Here is an 18,155-nt window from a genome sequence, read left to right as displayed (position 1 = left end):
TATTCAAAACAAGAAAAATAGCGGAATGCCACATACGCTTCAATCGTAATTGAGTCGGGATTGGATCTCAGTCGAATGTGAATCGTATATCGCTAAAGCATTTGTAGAATCGTGCCCCTGGTTTGTACGTACTTATCTAATATCTAATCTTAAAATACATATTTAGAGATATACAAAGGTTTTATGCAGATCTTTCATTTTGTGTTTTATAACCTTTTACAAAGCAGCCCGTAGACTGAAAGTTGGTGATTGATAGACCCATGCATCGAAGTGCAATTTATTTAAGCTTTTGAACATAAATTCCGCACGCACCCTGCCTTTAATCGTGGATTCTTGTTTATTTTTGCATTTACCTAGAATTCTTTTTAATTCCTCAAAGTTAAAAAAAAATCGCGCTTTATGCTTTTTTTTCCAATTCATTCTGCGTTTACTTTTCGAGTCTTCAAATTTCAAACATTAAGTTGAAACACCGAACAAAAACAAATGATTCTCGCTTGAGCCACGGTTTCTTTTTATTTGTACTTATTTATTCAGAATCAGCTAGATCTGTATAATACTAGTATAATGTAGATAAGTCTTAATACTAGGAGAGAAGACCTGGACAGCTTACTAGCGTAGCAGGGCCCAGTAGGGCCAAGGCCTACCGGGGCTGCGGGATTGTTCGCGCGAGTTACCGCGGTTCTGGTACATACGCGGCCTACGACGGAACACGGCGGTTTTTAGTCAGTAAGAGTCTGACACTCCCTCACCGCTGCTAACCCACAGCGGGAGGTGTCATTTGATGATTTTAGGTGTCGTTAAAAAAAAATCTCCAACTCTTAATCATCATCATCCTCCGAGCTTTTTCCCAACTATGTTGGGGTCGGCTTCCAGTCTAACCGGATGCAGCTGAGTACCAGTGCTTTACAAGGAGCGACTGCCTATCTGAACTCCTCAACCCAGTTACCCGGGCAACCCAATACTCTAGGTAAGACTGGTGTCAGACTACACGTAACGTCTGCCAACGGTATTAAAAGTTAGAGAGTGCACCTATGGCCGCAAAAATGCTTGTGCACTATAATATGTCCTGTGCAGCTGGCTGATCTCCTTATATAAGCTCAGCCGTGGTAGCCGACAACCGGCTAGGAGGACATCATCATTAGTATATGTGACATGAACTAATACTCCGCGCTAGGCAGTTGACACTTGTTCCTGCGCCTGACGCGCTTGGGTCGCGGCTTCTTCAGGTGCACGTGGTCTACGTGAGCGCGGAGCTCGCCTGATGTGCGGAACGCCTTATAACGTCTTTAGGATACAAATAATAAATAATATAATAAAGAGGAGTTTTTTATTTGTACCCCTAAAGCAGAGTTTCTCTAAGCGGGGTCTATATACCCTTTTTGGGGTCCGTAGCATGTGTATTGGGGGTCCGTAGCATGTGTATTAGGGGTCCGTAGCATGTGTATTAGGGGTCCGTAGCATGTGTATTAGGGGTCCGTAGCATGTGTATTAGGGGTCCGTAGCATGTGTATTAGGGGTACGTAGCATGTGTATTAGGGGTCCCTAGCATGTGTATTAGGGGTCCGTAGCATGTGTATTAGGGGTCCGTAGCATGTGTATTAGGGGTCCGTAGCATGTGTATTACGGGTCCATAGCATGTGTATTAGGGGTCCGTAGCATTTGTATTAGGGGACAGCAGCAGGTCATTTTAGTGTTTTTTTTTCTAAAAATGATTTTTGCCAGGGATCCGTGGAATAGTGGTCCGATACTGCAAAAAGCTTAAGAAACCCTGCGATAAAGGCATATTTTATCCGGATACAGCAAGAAGTTCCTTCGAGACGCAGTGAAAACTGGAAAGTTGTCTATAACATTAGTATTCAGACTGCAAGCTATATGTGATATGAGCTAATACTCCGCGCTAGGCAGTTGACACTTGTTCCTGCGCCTGACGCGCTTGGGTCGCGGCTTCTTCAGGTGCACGTGGTCTACGTGAGCGCGGAGCTCGCCTGATGTGCGGAACGCTTTCTCACAAGCATCGCATTTGAAAGGACGTAAGCCTGTGTGTATCTGTGGACAAAAATAATATTAATTACTAGCTGAAACCACGAACTTTGTATCGTTTAAACAATGATGATGATGATGATGACGACGACGAGTGTGTCTGTGTCAAAGGCCCGGTTATTCGTACATTACGGTAAAGCTAAAGTTAAAATTTGACCGATGTCAATTTTGACCATGGTAAATTTGACGTTTTTATTATGAAATTTTAACGTTTGTAAAACTAACTGGTACTTCAACAACGCTTTTTGAATTGGAACCCTATTAATTTCACTGTAACTAGAATTTAACCCTAACCTTGACGTAACTGAGCTTCGAACAACCGGGCCTAAGAGTGTCTGTGGCACCGTTAATGAATAAACCGATTTTGATGTGGTTTTCTTTAGACGAACACTCGTGCCACTGCGGTGGTTCCTAACAACCACATTAAGAGAAAAATATATAGTTTTTTTTAGCTTAAGTATATACTTACAAACATATGCCTCGTCAGATTAAAAGTGAAGGCGAACTGTTTCCCACAAATATTACACTCGAACAGCTTTCTAACAGACTCGTGTAACTTCATATGACCAGCCAAGTTGGATTTCATACTGAAAGTTTTGTGACAGTGATCGCATTGGAAGCGCTTGTGACCAGTGTGTAGCCACATGTGGCCGGCTAGAGTTGTTGCGTTCTGTGGAAAAATATTGGTCATATGACTAATAAATAAATAAAATAAAATGTCATTTATTTCAGGCAAGTTCACCCATATCAGAAAACAGATTGGTCACACAAACAAATTATTATTATTTATTCAGGAGGAGGAAGAGGAGGTCAGATAGGCAGTCGCTCCTTGTGGCACAGTGGTACTCAGCTGCATCCGGTTAGACTGGAAGCCGACCCCAACATAGTTGGGAAAAAGGCTCGGAGGATGATCGGGTTGCCGGGTAACTGGGTTGAGGAGGTCAGATAGGCAGTCGCTCCATGTGGCAAACTGATACAAGTTGGACTTCATACTGAAAGTCTTGTGGCAGTGATCGCATTGGAAGCGTTTGTGACCAGTGTGAAGCCACATATGGCCGGCTAGAGTTGTTGCGTTCTGTGGAAAAATATTGGTCATATGACTAATAATATAAGTATGTATGTCACATTTCTATAGTTATCGGCACGAATCTTGAGCTCTGATCTTCATCTGCGCAGAAGTGATTTATTAGCAAACAACCAATCCCGAGTGACGGCTATGACGCGATGCACTGCGGGCCAATCACCGCTTTGGCCCGCCCCGCGCCTCACTTCATACCACAAAAGGGACCCAATAAATTACTTCTGCGCAGGTGAAGGTCAGCGCTCAAGATTCGTGGCGATGATTATAACGTCCGCCGAACCGAATTTCCGCTGTCATTTGAACATTTTTGGCAGTCGTAAGAAGCGGAATTGCTCGGGTAACTGTGTTGAAAAGTCAGATTGGAAGCCGACCCTAGGAGGAAGACTAGGCATATAATAGGGTAATAATGAAATAATATTTAGTCCGCTTTTTAGATAATCAAAAAATATCGGATACGTATTTTTTACTTTTTTAATTAAACATGAAATGACAAAGATACAATGCTTCAAAAATTAGGAGTGAAAATTGTAGCACTTTGTGACGTCACACTCAACTTTAATACGCTATATCTTAATAAGTTCTGATCCAATTAAAAAAAAACTACGTATCACTTAATTTTCTACAATCTACAAGATGGACTAATTAGATAGATAGAATATTCTTTATTGTACACCAAACATGGACAAGGACATTACAAACAAATATGTGTGAGTACAACAGGCGGTCTTATCGCTCAAGAGCAATCTCTTACAGACAACCTTTTGATGGAGTCGATTTGAAAAGAGATAGATTACGGGTAGTAGGTGTACAAATAATGATTAAATAGATATATATTTACAAGTATAAGCAAATAAACAATACATACACATATTTAAGGAAAGTTGGATACTCACGTTAAACATTTTCCCACACTGCTCGCACATGTACGGCGTGGCGGCGGGCGCGTACTGCGCGCGGGTGAGCCCCGGGTGACGGCGGCGGAAGTGCGCCGCGTACAGCCGGTAGCCCGGGATTACTAGCCCGCACTGCGACACATAATGTCCCACGAATCAAAAACATTAAACTCAAACTCAAAAAAGTTTATTCAAATAAGGGTCCGATCAGACAGATCAGGCGTCTTCGAGTAATCGGTGAACATAGGTACATTAAAAAAAATTAAGATCCCGAAGAATTGAGAACCTCCACCTTTTTGGGAAGTCGGTTTAAAATTGACTAAGCCAAAAACAATTACTAAAAATAATTATTATTTTTGCCAAAATTAATTATATAAGTCATGGTGGCCTAGTGGATAAGAACCAAGCTCTCGAGTATGAGGGTGTGGGTTTGATTACAGTTCAGGCAAGTACTAATGCCACTTTTCTAAGTTTGTATGTACTTTCATAGTTATATCTTGGACACCAATGACTGATAAAAAGGTGAAGGAAAACATCTTGAGGAAACCTGGACTATAAAGTCTGAAATCAGCAACCCGCATTGAGCAAGCGTGGTGATTAATGCTCAATCCTTCTCCGTGTGAGAGGAGGCCGCAGCCCAGCAGTGGGACGATACAAAAAGGCTGTAACAGCAAAAACAATTACCTGTTCACAAGTGATGGGTCCGTTGTCGGGAGCTTCGTTGGGCTCGCGGCGCCGTATCATAGGCCTTCTGACCGCTCGCGAGTATTGAGCAGCGATCCTTCTAGACTTTATTGAGGGATCGTTGCTGAGACGATTTCTGTGGAAGGATAGATATTTTTAGATAAATATAGGAAAAGGAAACAGTTACAAAGTCAAAAACACTTATCTTAAGGTAAATAATACTGCTATGATTTTTATACATACCATTTATCGGCACGAATCTTGAGCTCTGACCTACATCTGCGCAGAAGTGATTTATTAGCAAAGAACCAATCCCGAGTGACGGCTATGACGCGATGCACTGCGGGCCAATCACCGCTTTACCCCGCCCCCGCGCCTCACTTCATACCACAAAAGGGACCCAATAAATTGCTTCTGCGCAGGAGAAAATCAGAGCTCAAGATTCGTGCCGATAATTATAATAATATAATAGAGAGGAAACATATTTTTTTGTTTTTACCCAAAGAATCTACTGAACAGATTTAAAAATTCTTTAATCATTGGTAATTGTAGTACGGGCACTATTTCCGTTTTAGCCACAAACAAAAAATCTTTCCTCCTTAATATATAAGTGTCAATAACAAAAGAAATACTGAAAGAAAGAAAGAAATATTAAAGGACTAGCAAGCGCAGCGTAGTACGTCCACCAACAAGGTGGACAGACGACCTTATGTCGGTCGCCGTCGACGCTGGATGCAGGTCGCCTCCAACAGGTATCTGTGGAGATCTAAGGGGGAGGCCTATGTTCAGCAGTGGACGTCCGCCGGCTGAGATGATGATGATGATGATGAACAAAAGAAATATGTATAAACTTACGGATCATTTTCACTCATAACGTGTTTAGAGGACAATCTAAGATGTCTATCATACGCTTTCTGATTTAAGAATTGCACCTCACATACTTCGCAATAAGGGCCTTTAAATTCTTCCTGAAAAATATATTTTTAACATTAGAAATAATAATATAGAATAATGGGCTCCTTAATGAATTATCGGCCACGGCGGCTGTTCTCATATAGGGAGATCAGCCAGCTGCGCAGGACATATTATTGGCGATGCAAAGATTACGCGCACGCCTCTAGTGGCGACATTAAGAAGCTGTCTAAGAACGACACTGACAGCCTTTTCTATACAATTTATGTCACTGTCACTTTTTTCTTTTTAATTTGACGCGCGGTATTTTGACACAAAATGTACGGATATCTGTCAAAGTGTCGTTCTTAGACTGCTTCACAATTTTGACACTAGAGGCGCTAGTTAGAATCTTTGCATCGCCAATAGTTTAGGCACATTTGCTTGGACACAGGTGCACTCACTAGTTTGTTTGTATTGTACTTTCTAAGTATATATTAGACACCAATGACTGTGTTTCGGATGGCACGTTAAACTGTAGGTCCCGGCTGTCATCGAACATCTTTGGCAGTCGTTACGGGTAGTCAGAAGCCAGTCTGACACCGATCTAACCTAGGGGTATTGGGTTGCCCGGGTAACTGGGTTGAGGAGGTCAGATAGGCAGTCACTTCTTGTTAAGCACTGGTACTCAGCTGAATCCGGTTAGACTGGAAGCCGACCCTAACATAGTTGGGTAAAAGGCTCGGAGGATGATGAGGTGCACTCACTATTCCTTCACTCTCATAGCGCGATGGGACGACAATCCGACACCACCGGAGAGAGATCACAAGCAGGACAGTAACGTGCTCTCCGATGCACGGGTGAATCAATCACCAACTTCCAGACTCCGGATTACTTTGTGAAAGTTTTTAAAATCTACAAGACGATTTTGGCCCGTACCGGGAATCTAGCCCCTTGCACAGCAGTCGCGCTGTGCTAATATAATATTTAAAGGTTTTTTTTTTTGTTTGATCCTTAATTATGTCCTGCGCAGCTGACTGATCTCCTTATATGAGAACAGCCGCCGTAGCCGAGAATCGGCCAAGGGATCATTATTATAGAAGGTGTTGATTTGCATCTGTGCAATATTTAAGGAGGTTGACATAGAATACGTAAATAATCCATTGGAATTACGGTAGACGGGAAATATCTAATATTCGCTGCTTTTTTTGTCATTGTATTTCAGAATTAACCTAATTTTATGAATGAAATTTATGAATAATCGTTGCGTATGCTTTGTGTGAGACTACAGTGCAGTTTTAAGGCCAGTAACACACGCGCCGAGTTTAAATACGGCTAGGTGACACTGACCGATTTCTGATTAAAAAAAATACGTACCAAGTTTATCGTGGATTTGGGTCGATAATCATTAGCATAAATACGTCCTTGAATATAGCACGGATGCAAATCAACAGCTTTTAAAATGGATTATAAATATTTTATATTTTATTCAAAAGGAACTCCAACAAAGGATACACATTACATGCATAATTTGAAAAAGTTATTTAAAGATTTGTGCTCCTTCAGTTATAGGAGAACACATCATGCATACATCATCTTCAAAGTTAAAATCAAAGAAAGTTAAACAATATTAAATTAAACATTTGAAATGTGAACACGGGTTAAATAGGAAACAATTAAAGAGAAAACTTAAAAAGAAAAAAAAATAACATTAAAATAATAACATATTCTAAAACACAAATAATATAGATTTAAGAAGGTTCAAAAATACTCACACCATCATTAGCAAATCTGTGTCTAAGTAGTTTATGAGTGGTAACACCCTTTTTATTTATAAATGTATAACCACAGAATTCACACACACAATCCGACATATGTTTCAATCGCAAATGGTTCAGATACGTCGTCTGTTTCCTGTGAAATTTAAAAAAATAAGCATTCAAAATGGCGGTCTGTCGCGGCTCTCGTTACGGTAAAGGTTCTGATTAGTTAAGGTGCATGCTTCGACTAGTGGCGGGATTTGTCTTGTTAAAGTGAAAAAAAATGGTGGCAGAAAATTGTATATAAAATGTATTTATTTATTATATTATGTTATACTCACTCAAATTCCATGGAACACCGCGGGCAGGAGTACTTGTCACCGGCATGGTACTTCATATGTCCTAACGCAACATTCCTATAAGAAATACAAAAGTTAATAATATAAATTTTTTGTTTTTTACAAAAGTAGAAGTCGTGGTGGCCTAGTGGGTAGAGGACCAGCCTCTCAAGTATGAGAGCGCGGGTTCGATCCCAGGTCAGGCAAGTACAACTTTTACATACTAAGTTTGTATGTACTTTGTAAGTATATCTTAGACACCATTGACTGTGTTTCAGATGGCACGTTAAACTGTAGGTCCCGGCTGTCATTGGACATCCTTGGCAGTCGTTACGGGTAGTCAGTAAGTCTGACACCAGTCTAACCAAGTGGTATTGGGTTGCCCGGGTAACTGGGCTGAGGAGGTCAGATAGGGCAGTCCCTCCTTGTGGCACACTGGTACTCAGCTACATCCGGTTAGACTGGAAGCCGACCCCAACATAGTTGGGAAAAAGGCTCGGAGGATGATAATGATGGGACATTATTACATACCTGTTCCTGGTGACTAGAGGACATAGTTTGCACGTAAATTCTTCGCTATGTTGATGCTTCATATGTGCTCGCATATGCCTCGGAGATTTTATTCGTACGAAACATATTTCACATGCTAGAGGCCCGCTGAGCTGGAAGGAAAACATTATATAAAAAACAGGCCAAGTGCGAGTCGGACTCGCGCACATAGGGTTCCGTACTATTATTTATTAAACGTTCCATAATTATAATAAATATTCTGTGAATATTTCCAGCATCTACCTGTTGCCGTTATCGATATCGAGCAAAAATTAGCAAAAAAATCACGTTTGTTGTATGGGAGCCCCACAAAATATTTATTGAATTTTAGTTTTCAGTATTTGTTGTTATAGCGGCAACAGAAATATGTACATCATATTTTGTGAAAATTTCAGCTCTCTAAGTGCCACGGTTCATGAGATACAGCCTGGTGACGGACGGACGGACGGACAGAGGAGCGAAAACAATAGGGTCCCGTTTTACCCTTTGGGTACGGTAAAAAGTATGATAGGCTTACCTCACTATGTTTGAAGGCGTGTCTTTCCAATTTATCCTGCGATGGAAACCATTTGAAACAAACGGTGCATTTGTGAGAACTCTGCTTATATTTGTGTGAATACTGTCGATTCAAAACTTCTTTCTTTAACTTTTCATGGTCTAAATTAGTTACAGAGAAAACATTTTCGTCTATCGCTTTGGAAGGCCGGACGTAAGGTTTTTTTCTTTTGCGCCTGAAATTTTTAATATAATTTTATTTATTTGTTACACCAACATTATTTATAAAACGGCGGTCATTGAAATCCTTGGCAGTAGTTACGGGTAGTCAGAAGCCAGTAAAGTCTGACACCAGTCTAACCAAGGGGTATCGGGTTGCCCGGGTAACTGGGTTGAGGTCAGATAGGCAGTCGCTTCTTGTAAAGCACTGGTACACAGCTGAATCCGGTTAGACTGGAAGCCGACCCCGACATGGTTGGGAAAAAGGCTCGGAGGATGATGTTACACCAGCAGCATTGCAAACGAAACATATATCGGGTGTGTCCATTGATATACAAAAAACCCAAGATGCATACTCAACGTCTCAAAAACGTCCTATCATATCGACTTTCACGTAATCCATCCATCGTTTCTTTGGTCTTCCTCTTCCACTATATCCGTCCACGTTCATACTCATCACCTTCCTCACAATATGACATTCTTTCCTCCGCATCACATATAAAGTACTAGCTTCCGCCCGCGGCTTCGCCCGCGTAGAGTTCGGTTATATCGCGTTTCCAAGAGAACTCTTCAAAAATCCGGGATAGAAACTATCCTATGTTCTTTCTCAAGGTCAACTCTATCTCTGTACCGATTTTTTTTTAAATCAGTTTAGTGGTTTAAACGTGAAAGCGTAACAGACAGACAGAGTTACTTTCGCATTTATAATATTAGTAGGGATAAAACCTTCTCGTTATCAGAAGATGCTTTCAACTTAACAATAAACTTACCCCCTTTTCACAGGTTCATCATCTTCAGTCTTCTTAACTTTACTTCCAACCTTCTTCTTCTTCTTAATAGCAGAAGTGACATCAACCACAACATTAGCCGTATTCCCATCATTCATTTGTCTATCATTTTCAAAATCAAAATCAGATTCAACAGATTTCGAAAACTCACTTTTTTCATCAATAATCTGACTCTCACTCTCATTTTGACTTTTGACGAACACGATATTATCAAAAAAGTCAATTTTTGATGGACCATCAAAATTGTCACCATCAAACGTTATTGATTCATCATTTAGAGATAGAAGATTAATTTCACTTTTGACACTTAAATTCATATTAGATTCATCTTTAACATTATTTTGATCTAAATTACTTATTTCTATTTCTACTTGTGTGCTGTTATTCTCAGTTTTGACAAATGGTTGTGGTATTAAGTCGACAATATTGGTACTATTAAATTTGAAAACTTCCTTGCTTGATAATTGCGATTTTAAGTCGGGATGCTTCTTGTATAGAGTCCGGACATCTGATACGGTTAGCTGAAATTTTTAGGATTAATTATAACATCGGACCCCCAAAAAGACCCGAAAATATATAATAATATAATAAAGAGGAAACATTTTTTTGTTGTTTGCAAAAGGCTCCGAAACTAGAGAACCGGTTTGAAAAATTCTGTCACTGAACGAAAATGGTGATTGATACACCCGTGCATCGGAGAGCACGTTAATGTCAGTTCTGCGCCTGATCTCTCTCCGGTGGTGTCGGATTGTCGTCCCATCGCGCTATGAGAGTGAAGGAATAGTGAGTGCACCGCAGTCCAAGCAAATGTGCACAAACTATTATATGTCCTGCGCAGCTGACTGATCTCCTTATATGAGAACAACCGCCGTGGTCGAAATCGACCGTGGACGCCATTATATTAGGTAGTATAGACCTTATTTTTTATTGCACACATAAACACATTTTGACACACAGATAACAGAAAGATTATGCACAACGGCGAGCTTAACCCAGTGTTGGGTTCTCTTACAGCGAACCATAGAGTGAAAGAGTGATTTGATGAAATATATAATTATATAGATACTAGCTTTTGCCCGCAACTTCGTTCGCGTGGAATAGTGACTACCAGCAGATTTTTGATTTGACCAATAGATGGCGCTATAGGTCCGGAATAATTTTATTTTTATTTTTTTGTAATAAAAACTATCCTATGTCCTTTCTCAAGTTTCAAACTATGTCTGTACCAAATTTCACACAAATCGGTTCAGTAGTTTAGGCGTGAAGAAAAGACAGACATACAGACAGACAGACAGACAGACAGACAGAGTTACTTTCGCATTTATAATATTAGTTTGGATGAAAATACTTACATGATCATGGGTCAAATAATGCTCTTTGAGCAGAGCGTCGCTTATAAGCGCTTTGCACCTGAAAGCCGAAGCCGCTTGTAGCTTCGCAGCGCAAACATAGCATATACCCATCGGTAGCTTGTTGCTCACACCTTTGTTCGGCTGAAAATTATTATGTAACATTTAAGGAAATAAGCATTACCTTTGCAAATTCTTTCTTTCCTGTCATTTTTATTTATTATGTGTTTGTACAAAAATTAGAAAATAAATAAATAAGGGTCCGTTCACTCAGACCGACTCGGAGAGGAGAGCAAATTCTTAACACGTTGAAAATCGAGTACTTAGTATTTGTAGTAAGGTTTAATTTTGCAAATAAAAAGGCAAAAAAAAGCTAATGCTTTTATAGTACTTTTTTTTTAAAGTTGTATATTGCATGGTTAGTTCCAAGGGGTATTGAGTTGCCCGTTAACTGGGTTGAGGGGGTCAGATAGGGCAGTCGCTCCTTGTGGCACACTGGTACTCTGCTACATCCGGTTAGACTGGAAGCCGACCCCAACATAGTTGGGAAAAAGGCTCGGAGGATGATGATGATATTGCATGGTTAGTTAAAAATATACTTACTGGGGTACCCATTATATCTCTATACATGATATGTAGCTTTTGATTGCTTAATTGATACATTTTAGCGTCCAAAGTCAAACACAGCTTACAAATCTGAAAAAAATATATATTACTAAGAAACGAGGACGACCTCAATGGTCACCATGCCGGACTGCCGGACCTGAGGTCCGGGTTCGATTCCCGGTACGCTCGACATGTGTGTGATGAGCATGCTTGTTGGCCGTGGTCTGGGTGTCACAATATATCTAACTTATGTAGTTTATCAGTTGTGTTAGCACCCATAACACAAGTTAATTAATAAATTACCATGGGGCTATCCAACAGTGTGTGAAAAGGTGTCCCGACATATTATTATTGTACTTATTATTTTAACAAAACACAAACCATCGTGCCACAAAAATGTTTAAACGTCTGTTGAACACTTGTCTAAAAAAATTTCAGATTATGACGTTGAGATAAGGTCCGTTTTGCAACCACACTTTTTAAGGGTTCCGCACCCAAAGGGTAAAACGGGACCCTATTGTTTTCGCTCCTCTGTCCGTCCGTCCGTCTGTCACCAGGCTGTATCTCATGAACCGTGATAGTTAGAGAGTTGAAATTTTCACAGATGATATTTTTCTGTTGCCGCTATAACAAAAAATACTGAAAACTAGGTTCAAAAATAAATATTTTGGAACAAACGATTTTTTTGCTCATTTTATAAATAATGGCACGGAACACTTCGTGCGCGAGTCCGACTCGCCGATTTTTTTAGACAAGTGTTCAACACATGTTTAAGTTTTTGTAGTAAGGCTGTAAATATTACCGGAATAGGAAAGAGCTTATCTTACCCTTGAATCAGCCGGTGCGTCTGAATCATGCTGAAAGAAAATATTCTTTATCAATAAACTTTTATTTTATTTACAGAAGAAGTACAGAATAGGAGTCGTGGTGGCCTAGTTTGCAAAGAACCAACCTCTCGAGTATGAGGGCGCGGGTTCGATTCCAGGTCAGGCAAGTACCAATGCAACTTTTCTAAGTTTGTATATACTTTCTAAGTATATCTTAGACACCAATGACTGTGTTTCGGATGGCACGTTAAACTGTTGGTCCCGGCTGTCATTGAACATCCTTGGCAGTCGTTACGAGTAGTCAGAAGCCAGTAAGTCTGACATCAGTTTAACCAAGGGGTATTGGGTTGCCCGGGTAACTGGGTTGAGGGGGTCAGATAGGCAGTCGCTTCTTGTAAGGCACCACACAAGGCTTCTTGTGAGTACCAACTCAGCTGCATCCGGTTAGACTGGAAGCCGACCCCAACATAGTTGGGAAAGACTCGGAGGATGATTTTATTTACAGAAGCACTGTACTGTAACAGCCTTTTATCGTCCCACTGCTGGGCTGCGGCCTCCTCTCATTCTCAGAGAAGGATTGAGCATTAATCACCACGCTTGCTCAATGCGGGTTGGTGATTTCAGACTATACAGTCCAGGTTTCCAAAGTAAAAATCAAAGTATATATGGTCAAATTCGCTTCACTCGCTGTCACTTTAGCCTTAAAAAAACGTTTTTGACTGTTACTTTTACTTTAGCCATTACTTTGACTTTTATGTTGATGAAGAAACTGGCCATAAGATATACTTAGTTAGTGCATACAAACTTAGAAAAGTTGCATTGGTACTTGCCTGACCTGGAATGGAACCCACACCCTCATACTTGAGAGGTTGGTTCTTTACCCACTAGGCCACCACAACTTATTTTATTTACAGAAGTACAAATATTTGCTACCCAACTTATATTATAAACGTGAACGTTTGTGAGAATGTGTGTTCACGAAAAAACAGCTGGACCATTTTGGTTGAAATTTGGTATGTAGATAGGATAGATACTTTTTATCGAAGCTAGTAAACATTAAAAATATCCTTGTTCTTGTAAGATTACAACTAAAATTTATCAAAAATTCCTCCTCATCGCTGTCAACTGGGAGCTTTGTCCAAAGTAGTTGCCAGCCTTACTTACTTGGGTACTTGGACTAATGGTAAAACAAACAAAAAAAGTCCATTTAAAACTTACTATAATGGCTGCGGGATTGTTCGCGCGAGTTACCGCGGCCCTGGTACATAAAAGGCCCACGACGGAACACGACGGTTTTTAGTCAATAAGAGTCTGACACTCCCTCACAGCTACTAACCCACAGCGGAGGGGTCATTTGATGATTTTGACGTCAATAAAAAAAATAAAAAATAAACTTACTATAATAGGTACAGCGCCATTTCTGAGTCTTTTGTGCCCATTTTTAGTTACATGTATGTCTTTATCCAGGAAATGTTGTGAACATATAAAAGACTTGCTGTTTGGCTCAAAATTTGGGATAGCCAGAGCCTCCAACCACGCTTCACGGTGCTTTGGGTCTTTCGGGAACCTAGAAAAAGAAAAAATCTGAATCAAAATTCGTTTATTCAAACTTGGCTGACAGACAGCACTTTTCAAATGTTTGAAATTGACAAGAGACAGCCCCCAAAAAGCCCACACTTCCTATGTGTTTTTGCTGGGAAGAAGAAGTGGTGCAACAAACTCCCCAGCAACACATGTCTGTCTGTAGGTTGGAAGAACCTTTCAACATTTTATTATATAACTATACATTTGTATGCAATATCGTAAGGGCAAGAAATCAAAGCTTTCGGAAGAGACATTAGGGCTTATGAAGAAACGACGTGAAAACCCGCCTGTCACTTCGTCAGCTAAGCGGGCTCTAAGGGATTGTTCACACCAAACGTATTGTCCGCCGCTGACTGTGAGTATACTCACAGTCGGCCTCAGTGTGAACGTCGACTCAATCTGCAGTACGCGTACTCACCAAGCCGACAATAGGCTATAGCGTACGATGCGCTACATGTGTGAACAAAAGAATACGCTCGTGTAGGTTCACACTAGATGCGTACGCTGAGCGGCCGACTATTCTACACATAAAAGAGCTCAGTATTTGAAGTTGCTCGTAGTACACATCCTCAATCAATCGCAACTTGCGAGAAAGTTCTTTCCACAACAGCGTTAGAAAAAGGCAACGACAAAATTCCTAATGTCAATTTGCTTATATGTCCGTAAGTTTTATCACCAATCTGGCATCACTGCGCGGCGGTGCGGACGCGGCGGAGCGGCGGTGCGTACGCGGCGGAGCGGCGCTATTCGGCAACTGCGTCCGCGTAGCCAATCCGCGTCCGCCGTGCATAGTCGCGTAGTAAAATAATCGGCTACTGAGAGTCAGCTACAACAGACGACGTAACAGCGTATAGTCGGTTCGGTGTGAACGACAATTTCAATATATATGGAAAAGCAATAAACTGCGTAACGCGCGCTCACAGTCAGCGGCGGACAATACGTTTGGTGTGAACGATGCCTTAACCAAGAGATCAACAAGCACGTACGACGCGACCTCCGGTGCTCCAATACTCTTGCCATTGAAAGAGCAATTGAGCTGAATCGGGGGTCAAAGGTGTTCGTACAATCTCTTGGAAGAAGCCACTTGACGAAGCTGACCACAACAAGTGGAGAAGTCGTTTCTTCGGTGCCGGCAGTCCTTTCGGAAGTGGAAAATTTCTATGGCCGGTTATACGCATCGCATGATCCCGGAAATGAGGATTCTAGAGCCACATTAACACGCCATTTCACCGAAGACTTGCCAGAAGTCAGCAGTGGCGAAATCGAGATCGCTCTGAGACAGCTCAAAAATGGAAAAGCCCCTGGCGAGGATGGCATTACAACAGAGCTTTTAAAAGCAGGAGGTAAGCCCGTACTGGGGGAGCTCCAGAAGCTTTTTAATGCCGTCCTGTTTGAAGGGAGAACTCCAGAGGCGTGGAGTAGGAGTGTTGTCGTCCTGTTCTTCAAAAAGGGAGACAAAACCCAGTTGAAGAACTATCGACCCATTTCCCTCCTAAGCAACGTCTATAAGCTGTTCTCAAGAGTGATCACGAACCGACTTGCGCGAAGACTCTACGAATTCCAACCACCGGAGCAGGCTGGGTTTCGGAGCGGATACGGCACCATAGACCACATCCACACAGTGCGGCAGATTATACAGAAGACCGAAGAGTATAATCAGCCCCTGTGTCTAGCATTTGTGGACTATGAGAAGGCCTTTGACTCGGTTGAAATCTGGTCTGTTCTGGAGTCCCTGCAGCGTTGTCAAGTAGATTGGCGATACATCCAAGTGATGAGATGTCTCTACGAAGCCGCTACAATGTCCGTCCAAGTACAGAATCAGCAAACAAGGCCCATACCGTTGCATCGAGGAGTGAGACAAGGGGATGTTATTTCCCCGAAACTGTTCACTAATGCAATGGAGGATATGTTCAAGACGCTGAACTGGAAAGGACGCGGCATCAACATCAATGGCGAACACATCTCTCACTTGAGATTTGCTGACGATATCGTCATCATGGCGGAAACGCTGCAGGACCTACAACAGATGCTTAACGACCTGGCTGAATCTTCTCTACGCATCGGCCTACGGATAAACTTGGACAAAACCAAGGTCATGTTCAATGAACATGTTCTACCGGAACCGATTGCGATACACGGTGCCGTTCTCGAAGTTGTTCGGAAATATGTATACCTCGGGCAGACATTGCAGTTAGGTAGAAACAACTTTGAGGACGAGGTGAATAGGAGAATTCAGTTGGGTTGGGCTGCATTTGGGAAGCTACGTCGAGTCCTAACATCGTCGATTCCACAGTGCCTAAAGACAAAAGTCTTCAATCAGTGCGTCCTACCTGTCATGCCTTACGGAGCCGAAACGTGGACACTGACGGTACGGCTGGTCCACAAGTTTAAAGTCGCTCAGCGGGCTATGGAAAGAGCTATGCTCGGCGTTTCTCTGAGGGATCGCATCAGAAATGAGGTAATCCGTCAGAGAACCAAGGTCATCGACATAGCCTACCGAATCAGCAAGCTGAAGTGGTAGTGGGCTGGTCATATAAGCCGAAGAACCGATAACCGTTGGGGTAAACGAGTTCTAGAGTGGAGACCGCGCCTCGGCAAACGTAGTGTAGGACGTCCTCAGGCACGGTGGAGTGATGACTTGCGCAAGACGGCTGGCAGGAGCTGGATGCGAGAAGCCGAAAATCGATCTCAGTGGCGTGCACTTGGAGAGGCCTATGTCCAGCAGTGGACTGCGATAGGCTGATGATGATGCAATATGTATTGCATTATACAATATGCAGCCACCACATGCTAGCTAGCACTCACCCTACATACCTTAATGAACTCAAGCATTGAATGCATTTAATTAAAAGAAAATTAGAAATCACCAAGAAAAATATAAGATAGGTACCCTAAAACATATTTACACTAATCTTATGAATAAGAAAGATTTGGTGTGTCTGCATGTTTGTTAAGAATACACTCAAATATGACAGAAATTATTAAAAAAATTGAGAGGCCAGATAAGTAGTTGCTCCATGAAAAAACCTGCATCTTTAGACTTGAATCCAACTCCAAAGGCGGCTGTTCTCATTTTAAGGAGATCAGCCAGCTGTGCAGGACGTATTATAGTGCACTATTCCTTCACTATCGTAGCCCGATGGGACGGCAATCCGACACTACCAGAGAGATCAGGCGCAGGACCGACATTTACTTGCTCTCCGATGCACGAGTGAATCAATCACAAATTCCCAGACTACAGGCTGCTTTGTGAAAGTTTAAGAAAACCCACAAAGCGATTTCAGTTCGACTTGGGAATCAAACCCAAGACCTCGAGCACAGCAGCCGCACTTTCGACTACTAGACCAATGAGGCAACCCCAAATTAGTTGGGCAAAGATATTACGATTCAGACAGGAATAATTTTTAACACACTTTCATTAGGTCAAACTGTACATAACTATGTAATGGAATCTAAGGTAACTAATTTAACCATCTTCCAAAAATAATAGCGTCATAAAAATTGACAGCTGTATGTAGTTCTGATGACAATACAACACTGTCGAACTGATCTGATGATGAAGCCGGAAGATATGAACTGGAACTTCATGATGGAACATCATATCGTATCGTGGCTGTTTCAACTTATTAGAAGTCCCAGAACTTTGACCATTTTTAAGCGCATTTGTACAATCGTGTTTTCTAGTCTTTTTTAGACTATTGATTTAAGAAGTAAAAGGATAAAATTACTTACGAATGTAAAGTGTTCTTTTGACGGTTTGTATCGAAACTTCTGACTCTACCGATGTACCCACAGTCCGGCACGCAACACTTCATGTTTTATCTTTCAATGTATTAAGTAAATTATCAATTTCTACACCACAAAACAGTTTTTAGCAACGAAATTTTTATAATAATTATTTTCTCAACAATTAATACATTCTATGTATTCTGACAATTTGTCACTGTCATAGGGGGGTGAAACTTCCATACATAGACATAATATAGTAAACAGGACTGCGCACTTTACCCAAAAAACGAGCCGAGTGAAACAGTTAGTACGGAGGCCGGCT

The 18,155-nt window shown here is 41.4% G+C and overlaps 2 protein-coding genes across 3 annotated transcripts in view; both read right to left on the bottom strand.

The window, feature by feature from the left end:
- LOC110383583 (gelsolin) overlaps positions 1-18,155 on the bottom strand; it is a 253,645-nt gene that overhangs the window by 231,930 nt on the left and 3,560 nt on the right. The window lies entirely within an intron of this gene.
- On the bottom strand, positions 1,713-18,067 carry LOC110383534 (zinc finger protein 729). Of its 2 annotated transcripts, XM_064043197.1 has the most exons (15): positions 17,837-18,065; positions 13,919-14,087; positions 12,521-12,550; positions 11,691-11,783; positions 11,091-11,231; positions 9,721-10,259; positions 8,754-8,967; positions 8,219-8,349; positions 7,691-7,765; positions 7,365-7,503; positions 5,554-5,666; positions 4,699-4,834; positions 4,015-4,146; positions 2,510-2,710; positions 1,713-2,046 (listed from the first exon to the last, which is right to left on the bottom strand). In XM_064043197.1, the coding sequence occupies exons 1-15, from the start codon at positions 17,917-17,919 to the stop codon at positions 1,885-1,887; spliced, it is 2,358 nt and encodes a 785-aa protein (XP_063899267.1). In that variant the 5' UTR covers positions 17,920-18,065; the 3' UTR covers positions 1,713-1,884. The 2 variants fall into 2 exon arrangements, with proteins under 2 accessions (XP_063899267.1, XP_063899268.1); XM_064043198.1 differs by lacking the exons at positions 1,713-2,046; positions 2,510-2,710 and adding an exon at positions 2,816-3,115 and having other exon boundaries at positions 17,837-18,067.

Source organism: Helicoverpa armigera, chromosome 31 (genome assembly GCF_030705265.1).
Source record: "Helicoverpa armigera isolate CAAS_96S chromosome 31, ASM3070526v1, whole genome shotgun sequence".
Taxonomy (NCBI): domain Eukaryota; kingdom Metazoa; phylum Arthropoda; class Insecta; order Lepidoptera; family Noctuidae; genus Helicoverpa; species Helicoverpa armigera.
The sequence above is the reverse complement of the archived record's forward strand: the minus strand, read 5'-3'. Positions and strand labels throughout refer to the sequence as shown.

Excerpts from the sequence above, each read along its gene's own strand:
- LOC110383534 (XM_064043197.1), bottom strand. The coding sequence starts at position 17,919 with ATGAAGTGTTGCGTGCCGGACTGTGGGTACATCGGTAGAGTCAGAAGT. Across the intron at positions 10,260-11,090 it reads ATTATTTGACCCATGATCAT|CTAACCGTATCAGATGTCCG; the intron begins GTAAGTATTTTC and ends TAAAAATTTCAG. Across the intron at positions 5,667-7,364 it reads ACAGATTTGCTAATGATGGT|GAAGAATTTAAAGGCCCTTA; the intron begins GTGAGTATTTTT and ends TATATTTTTCAG.